Source organism: Carassius gibelio, chromosome B20 (genome assembly GCF_023724105.1).
Source record: "Carassius gibelio isolate Cgi1373 ecotype wild population from Czech Republic chromosome B20, carGib1.2-hapl.c, whole genome shotgun sequence".
Classification (NCBI taxonomy): Eukaryota; Metazoa; Chordata; class Actinopteri; order Cypriniformes; family Cyprinidae; genus Carassius; species Carassius gibelio.
Window position 1 is genome coordinate 6,486,841 of NC_068415.1, and position 8,277 is coordinate 6,495,117.

Below are 8,277 nucleotides of genomic sequence, written 5' to 3' on the forward strand. Positions count from 1 at the left end.
TTGCTGTTAATGTTACTAAACAAAACATTTGTTTGAATGAAACGCAAATTGGTTTATACAGCGTATGAAAATCTTTTACAAGCTCAGCAGTCAATCAAATGTTTTAGTTTTGACTAACAGCCAATGGGAAGCTTGACTCCTCCCACTCCTGTTTAATCATTGTCTTGGAGCTTGAAAAAAAAGCTATTTAAGAGAAAATGCAGCTGCGTTTTCTGCGAGAGTTAATTTAAAGTTTACAATTTGTTTATTGAGCAGAAAAAAAAAATATTTAAAAAAAATGGTAGATGCTTTCTGTGGCACATGGAAACTGGTCAGCAGTGACAACTTTGATGAGTATATGAAAGCTCTAGGTAAGTTTTACCATTATAGCATCAGTAATAATAATTATTAATACAGTTTATTATTTCGGCATTTATTTTTATTTGAATAACAGACACATCCCAAGGGTATTACATACCCTGGTTTCAGTGAACATTGCATGAATTCAATGCATCTGAATTTTCTTTTTTTCTTTTTTTTTAAGGTGTTGGGTTTACAATGAGACAAGTTGGAAGTGTGACTAAACCAATGCACATCATCTCTAAAGAGGGAGATAAAGTAGTTGTAAAAACACAAAGTACTTTAAAGAACACTGAGATTTCATTCACACTGGGAGAGGAGTTTGATGAGACCACCTTAGATGACCGACACTGTAAAGTGGGTTTGGAAAAAAATGTGTAACATAACATGATTTAATGGGAAGTGTTATCACAGGGAACAATACATTCCCATTTCATAGGAGACGTGTTCTGTCTGAAATGAATGCACAGTGATGTGTTCTTTTTACCAGTCCACTGTGGTGATGGATGGAGACCAGCTTGTTCATGTGCAGAAGTGGGATGGAAAAGAGACCACCCATGTCCGGCAGGTCAAAGACGGGAAGATGGTGATTGTAAGGTTCTTTCAGAAGGCTACAGAAAATTAACTCAACACTAGCTCTTCACTGTTCATACAGTGCTATTTGATGACTTTAATACTTGCTGATTTCAATTTTATTTTAGAAACTCACCTTTGGGGACGTGGTGGCTGTGCGTAACTATGAAAAAGCTTAAGTTTGGGGAACATTATGAGGATTTGTCCTTCTCCAGGCATCAACATGACAGGCAGCAACGACGTGCATTGATGCTTTACAGAAAGAAAAACTTGGCACTTCATTCCTCCACATCTATAAAAGCATGGACTACAAATGTTTTTGAATCCATTAAAAATTTTTTTTTTTTTTTTTTTTACTTTTGGGTCAGTATGATTCATTTGTAATAAACAAACAGACAAAATAAAAATGGCTTGTGTGAACACTGTTATTATTAATTTAGTCTATATAGTAAGATTTTTTAGGTTGGGGCCAGACAGTTGTTTTGTAATTTCATAATTTATTCATTTAAATATATGTTTCTGTGCTATACTTGTATATAGAGTAAGGTGTGTCGATGATGTATAGCTATGATGTCCAATCAGTGCGCGTGACCGCAGAAGGTTGCGCAAACAAAGCGTCACGTGAGTGCCGCCAGTTTTTCCTGTTTTGGTTTACACAAGCACGGCTTAACAATACAGACGCTCGCAGGAATGGCTTTACTCGTTTTATTATGTTTGCTTGGTCATGTTTGGAACCTGCAGGTTTCTGCTGCGCCGGTTAATAATGCCTTCAAACACCTGCAGAGCGCACGTAAGTGTTCAGAGTCACGTCAGGTACTTCATGGCTCCTGAAGTTGGCTTTATGTATACGTTTGTTCTGTGTGGCGCACACAGCTTTCTTGCGTTTGCATTTGCTTGTCTTTCTTTGGATGTTTTAACAGACATTCCTTGTCATTTCTTCTACTGAGTCAGATCCGTATATATTTACAGTGGTCCATCTTACGGGCCTGTTGTTGTTAATGATGGGTCCGTTTCCCAAAATGAAAAAATGTCGCAGGTTTCGTCGTTACCAGTAGTTTTGCGGAACTTTCGATCTCTTAACATAAAATAAAAAGTATTGAGCTATTGTAATATTTGTGTGTGTGTATATATATATATATATATATATATATATATATATATATATATATATATATATATATATCGTGCCTTGCGAAAGTATTCATACCCCTTCCTTTTTTCACGTTTTATGTTTCTGCCTTAAATGCTAAACAGTTATTTTTTTCTACATCAATCTACACACCATACACCACATTGATCAAGCAAAAACAGAACTGACACAACTTTATAAATTTATTAAAAAAAAATAAAATAAATAAAAACCTGCAACAAGTGCATTGCATGTATTCATACCTTTAACTAAATATTCACAATGTTTCACATTTTAAGAGCAATTACTGTAAACAAGACTTCTGGTTTCAAATGTCTGCTATATATAAATAATGCTGTTTCAGGGTTTTTTATGCGGGACAAAAAAAAAGTTACTAACATTTACAGTCAGCCAATAATATCTGTCTACTGGTCAAAAAAAAGATTATTATTATTTTTTTTTATATATTTGCATGAGGAAGTCGATCTAAAGAGTACATAAGCATTCATTAAGAATTAATTATTTCAAGTTCAGTGCACTTTGAAAGCATGTCATGCTTTAGCTTTATAACTGGTTTGCAGTGAAATATCTCCACAGATCCTGAGTAAGACACAATATTTGACATATAAGTGTACAGTGTAAGGGGAGTATTGTACATATCTGTGAAATGAATGTAACACAAGCATCTTAAATTCCAGCTAAATTCTGGCATATCTCAGACCTGCACTTGGATCCAACCTACCATATCACAGAAGACCACAGCAAAGTCTGTTTTTCCTCTAAGGGTGTTCCTGCATTGGACCCAGGAGTTTTTGGTGATTTCCTGTGTGATTCTCCGTACCAGCTCATTCTCTCAGCATTCAGTTACATGAAACAAGCAGACCTGCAGCCTGAGTTCATTATATGGACAGGGTATAAAGCAGTCTTATTTACTGGCTTGCAGCCATTCTGTGATTTTACTTGGTTTATTACATTTAGATTATTTGGGAGCTAATGAACACATCATGGCTTTGTTTCTTTAATATTTCGATTAACTTTTTTTCTTTAAATGTTGTGCCCCTCGTTGCAGAGACAGCCCTCCTCATGTCCCGAAAGAAGAACTGTCCACTGATGTAGTCATTAATGTTATAGCCAATATGACTCACACCATAAATCAGTTCTTCCCACAGCTGCCAGTGTATCCTGCCCTGGGCAACCACGACTACTGGCCACAGGTATTTCCATCCAAAGGGCAACTACCATTTTTGGCTAGTAATTCAATCCAAGACAACAGTTGTGGGGTCAAATAAAGTCCAAATGTTTTGGGTTGTTTGAATGGATAATTTTCATACTGCTTGTGTACACACAAAAAAAACCTCTCTCTCTCACACACACACACACACACACACACATATATATATATATATATATCAATCATAATAATATTTGATTAAATAGTTTGTATAGATTTTTATTTTATAAAATTAAAAAGCAAATAAATATGACGAAAAACGTTTAAAACATTCACACTTTATCTGTGGCACTGAATGGCTGCATTTATTTAAACAAAATACAGTAAAGATTGTAATATTTAGATTTTTTTTTCTTTTTGCAATTTAAAATAACTGCTTTCTTTTTGAATATATTTAACAATGCAATTTATTCCTGTGATAGTAAAGCTGAATTTTCAGTAGCCATTACTCCAGTCTTCAGTGCCACTTGATCCTCCAGAAATCATTATAATCTGCTAAGTTTGTGCTCAATTTTATTTTAGTATTATTATCAATGTTGAAAACAATGTTTTTGTTGATTTAATATTTTTATGGGTAGATTATAGGTATATTTATGGGAAGTTTAAGTATTTCGTAACCTTCTTGCTCTGTCTTTTACTGAAATGTTTTTTTGCTGTGTTGAATCTTTAAAAAAAAAAAATTTTTTTTTTTTAAATCTTGCTTTAAAACATCTTAGGATCAGTTGCCAACATCTGCAAATGCAATTTACGATGCTGTAGCCAAACTCTGGTCTCCGTGGCTGAACCCAGAAGCTGTAGCTACTTTGCAAAAAGGTAACTGATAATAATGAAGATTTTCCACTACATGTGTGTACTTTTAAATTATTTGATTATTTGGAGATAATGGAAGCCGATTATTCAATACAGAGTTTTAGCCATGCTAAAGTACTTAGATGCAAACAACAGTTTAATATATATATATATATATATATATATATATATATATATATATATATATAATGTAATCATTTAAATCTAAACTAACTAAAACTATACATATATTTCCCCCACAAATATTTCTTATTAATATAAGCTTTTTTCTCTCTCTCTCTTTGGGAATGTGGTATGCACACTTAACAGTGGACTTTAGCTGTGAAAATATAGTAAGCTAATGCTTTTTGTATTTCACTTCTTTGCATGTAGGTGGCTTTTACTCTCTTGTAATCAAACCTGGCCTCCGTCTGGTTAGTCTCAACACAAACCTGTACTACAGTCCTAATCAAGTGACAGTAAATATGACTGACCCTGCTGGGCAGTTCCAGTGGCTGCAGGAAACACTTGAGCTGTCAAGACAAAAGCTGGAGAAGGTGAGTATATTCTGTTTGCTTTTACAAGGCATTTTATTTTTAGAAAGAACCCGCTGCACTGATCATACAGGGTCATTTTATTACAAGACTGTAAATTAAGATTTGCATAATGGTATGCCAATGTAAGTGACAGCAGTGGTGTGTGAATGACTGCTGACCTTAATTTCACTGTCCTCTTTTCCTCTGAGGTCTATGTAATTGCTCACGTCCCCATCGGTTACCTACCCTATGCTAAAAATACAACAGCTGTCCGGGAAAGCTACAATGAACAACTGGTCAAAATATTTCGCACCTACAGTGACGTCGTTCAGGGTCAGTTCTACGGTCACACTCATCGAGACAGCATAATGGTTCTGCTGGATCAACAAGGTAATAGAATTTGCCTCAGAACTAGGGCAACAAAACGATTAATCGTTACTAATCGCATTGAAAGTAAAAATTTATTTTTACATTACACAGTATATGTGTGTTTACGTGTATATTTATTATGTGTATTTATAGATACACACGTATATATTTAAATGTATGTATGTTTATAATTGTATATAATTTAGATTACATAAGTTATTATTTTATACATTAATCTAACATATTTTTCCTTGTGTGTGTGTGTGTGTGTATATATATATATATATATATATATATATATATATATATATATATATATATATATATATATATATACACACAATATAAATATACACACACATAGTATGTAAACAAACATTGCTCCACTTGCTCTGACAGACAGTTTATTGCTCAGATTGTGGTAGGTTAATCTGATAGCCTATACTATGAATACAGGCCATTGAACATACTAATTAATGTCCCATTCATACTTTTATTCAAGGGAAACCTGTGAACTCCATATTTGTCACACCTGCTGTTACACCTATCAAAAATCTATTGGAGCCATATTCGAACAATCCTGGTGTTCGTGCATATTTGTACCACCCTGAGAACTATGGTTTACTGGTAAGTGTCCACCAGCTAGCAAGTTTAAAGGGGTCATCGGATGCAAAATCAATTTTTTCATGTTGTCTGAACATAAATGTGTATTAGCAGTGCATATACTGTACACATCCACCCAATAATGATAAAAATCCACCCAGTGTTTTTTTTTATTTTTTATAATTCCCAAATAATCATGATAACTTTCTCAGATCAGGCTGTTCTGAGATTTTTGGCAGAGTGAGGTAGTTCACAGGCTCCTCCCATGACTATTGACTAACGTGATTGTTTTAATGTAGACCTGCCCCGAGTGAGCAGTCAGAAATCATTGTTTCAATGCCGGAGCAGGTGTAGACAAGTGATTCTAAGTGATTTGTTGTTGAATGTTATAATGAACATAGCAATCATCATTTACTCCCGACGTCTGAGCCACTGTAGACGCAGTGATTTACTTTAGCTTTTGAAGGGAATGCACCCACAATCTACTTAAATGCGTTTATATTTGCACAAATCATTCATGATCCAGCTTAACCTACAGAAGAATTGAATATTTCTTTTTATGAATCTTTGCCAATAGTCTTTCCTTATAATGTACTAGTTAGCAAGTTCCGTAGCTAAATGCAGCTAAAGTTTAGAATCTCATTAAAAAGGCTTGTCATCTCATGGAAGAGAGGGGCGGATTGAGCCAAGCTCATTAGCATTTAAAAGGGGCATGCACTGAAATGGCTTGGGGTGAATGGATCTGTTTTTGACCAGTTAAAAAGAGTGTTTTACACTGCCATTGAGACATTTTAACCAAAGTATGTTACAGACTTTTCATTAAGACCCTAAAGAATGATCAACTTTAAATTTTATGGATTTTTATTTGATTATTATTATTTAATTTTGCTTTGTTTTATTACTTTTTATAAAAAATTTGGGAACAATATGGTAATGATCTTGACACATAGCCTGGAAAGTATTTCAAAATGGAGGGTATTTATTTCATTTTATTTTGAATTATGGTTTAATGGTAAGTGTGCACCAAATAGAATTTAAGCACTAATTTATTTAATTTGAGCACATTGTCCTTACAATTTAAATTTTATAGACCGCCTGGGAGAGAATATTACAAATGTTGAGTTCAGTTCCATCCACAATTACTATATTTTAATTATATTTTATTTTATTGAGTGTTATGATTTAATTGTAAGTTCAAGCACTGAGTTAATTACTTTTAGCACCTTCTCCTTACAATTATTAGTGTTTTGTGTTCAAATGCATCTTTAAATTCAAATATTTTGAGTTGTTTGAAGCTAAATGTTTGGCTTAATTAACTTCACCACCGTTGTGCAGTTCCTGTTTCTGAATGATTAATGGTAGTGTCAGTTCTAATTACATGGTGTGTTTTAATCAAGGTGCCAGCTCAAAGTGTGGCTCTTCCATTGCATCCCTTCTAATAATCACTTTCTCTCTTTCTTTTTTCCCCCTCCAAAGGATATTTGGCAGTTCTATTTAAATCTCACAGAAGCAAACCTGGAAAAAAAATCAGACTGGAAGCTGGAATACATTATGACTGAGGCTTTTAATATTGATGACATACAGCCCCACAACTTGCATAAACTTGCTCTTAGGTTCGAGCAGCCACAGAGCAAAGACTTTGACAAGTATTTTAACCATTTTATGGTGAGCTACAACTTCAGCCTCGCATGTGAGGGTTTATGCAAAACGATTCAGGTGTGTTCTGTGCACTTTTTGGATCAAGAAACCTACTCCCAGTGTATTGCGAAAGCAGGCATGTAGAGTAAGCTGTTGCAGTTCTAGAGTATATACTTGAATTACTCTTCAAACTTGATCAACTCTCTAAAAATGTGATTTTAAAACTTTTTGACTTAAAAGAAATCAGGGAACCTTTTATTTAAAGAATAATAATACTAGAATGAATCTCAGGAAAACATATCTCACTTCACCCCAAAACCAAAAGGAGAAAAAGCTATTTGAAATTTTCATTTATATAAAGAAAATAAAGCATAATTTAAGACCATGAACTTTGTTTATATATTTTTTGCACTGTTACTTTATATTTATGTCCATTTAAGCATTAAAATTTCCCAACAGAAATTCCCAAAATCATAATAAAATGTTTTTTTGTAATTGCCATTATACTTAATGATTATATTTATTATAATTGTTTACTGTTGTAATTAAACCTGTAATAAAAAGTAATGCTGCATTAAAAAAAGTATAATAATAAATTTTAAAGGATAAAACAAATAATACTATTATTGAATACTTAATTTTCTTTATGCAAATTATAATTTATTTTTAGTTTTTCATTTTGGGGTGAAACAATACCTGGTTCTTTACTTTATTAGATTTAGTTGTGAAAACTGAACTAATTTTAAGGCACTTTAAAATGTTTTTTTTTTTTTTTTTTTTTTTTTTTTTTTTGTAAGTGATTGTAATGATTTTTATTCTTGATTAAATGTGTAATTGCACAAATAATTATAAATAATTTTCTAGATACTTTTTGAAATAAACTTGAACTTGCTTCTTTCTGTCTTTTTAATTAAAAAACTTGATTTTTGCCTTCAATATTTTGAAAGTTTGTTGTTGTTGTTTTACGTGATATAACTTGTCATACTTTAATACACCACAGTTGTACTAGAACTGGTCACCTGTTGATCTTTTAAAAAAGAAAACCATGCATAAAATCCAGTCCAAGCCTC

The 8,277-nt window shown here is 33.0% G+C and overlaps 2 protein-coding genes across 2 annotated transcripts; both read left to right on the forward strand.

Annotated features, from left to right (window-relative positions):
• Nucleotides 1-184: 184 nt before the first annotated feature.
• On the forward strand, nucleotides 185-1,332 carry LOC127984314 (fatty acid-binding protein, brain-like). Its single transcript, XM_052586903.1, has 4 exons — nucleotides 185-350; nucleotides 524-696; nucleotides 830-931; nucleotides 1,041-1,332. The coding sequence occupies exons 1-4, from the start codon at nucleotides 278-280 to the stop codon at nucleotides 1,089-1,091; spliced, it is 399 nt and encodes a 132-aa protein (XP_052442863.1). The 5' UTR covers nucleotides 185-277; the 3' UTR covers nucleotides 1,092-1,332.
• A 180-nt stretch (nucleotides 1,333-1,512) lies between these two features.
• On the forward strand, nucleotides 1,513-7,596 carry smpdl3a (sphingomyelin phosphodiesterase acid like 3A). The gene is made up of 8 exons (XM_052586898.1): nucleotides 1,513-1,702; nucleotides 2,740-2,953; nucleotides 3,111-3,255; nucleotides 3,989-4,085; nucleotides 4,455-4,618; nucleotides 4,807-4,987; nucleotides 5,469-5,593; nucleotides 7,046-7,596. Exons 1-8 carry the CDS (start codon nucleotides 1,603-1,605, stop codon nucleotides 7,349-7,351), a joined length of 1,332 nt encoding a protein of 443 aa, XP_052442858.1. The 5' UTR covers nucleotides 1,513-1,602; the 3' UTR covers nucleotides 7,352-7,596.
• The last annotated feature ends 681 nt before the right edge of the window (nucleotides 7,597-8,277 follow it).

What these genes read in the sequence shown, in the direction of transcription:
- LOC127984314 (XM_052586903.1), top strand. Translation starts at nt 278, where the DNA reads ATGGTAGATGCTTTCTGTGGCACATGGAAACTGGTCAGCAGTGACAAC. An exon ending in TGAGTATATGAAAGCTCTAG is followed by an intron (nt 351 to 523) that starts GTAAGTTTTACC and finishes TTTTTTTTTAAG; the next exon opens with GTGTTGGGTTTACAATGAGA. An exon ending in AAGACGGGAAGATGGTGATT is followed by an intron (nt 932 to 1,040) that starts GTAAGGTTCTTT and finishes ATTTTATTTTAG; the next exon opens with AAACTCACCTTTGGGGACGT.
- smpdl3a (XM_052586898.1), top strand. Translation starts at nt 1,603, where the DNA reads ATGGCTTTACTCGTTTTATTATGTTTGCTTGGTCATGTTTGGAACCTG. An exon ending in CAAACACCTGCAGAGCGCAC is followed by an intron (nt 1,703 to 2,739) that starts GTAAGTGTTCAG and finishes CTTAAATTCCAG; the next exon opens with CTAAATTCTGGCATATCTCA. An exon ending in TGTAGCTACTTTGCAAAAAG is followed by an intron (nt 4,086 to 4,454) that starts GTAACTGATAAT and finishes CTTTGCATGTAG; the next exon opens with GTGGCTTTTACTCTCTTGTA.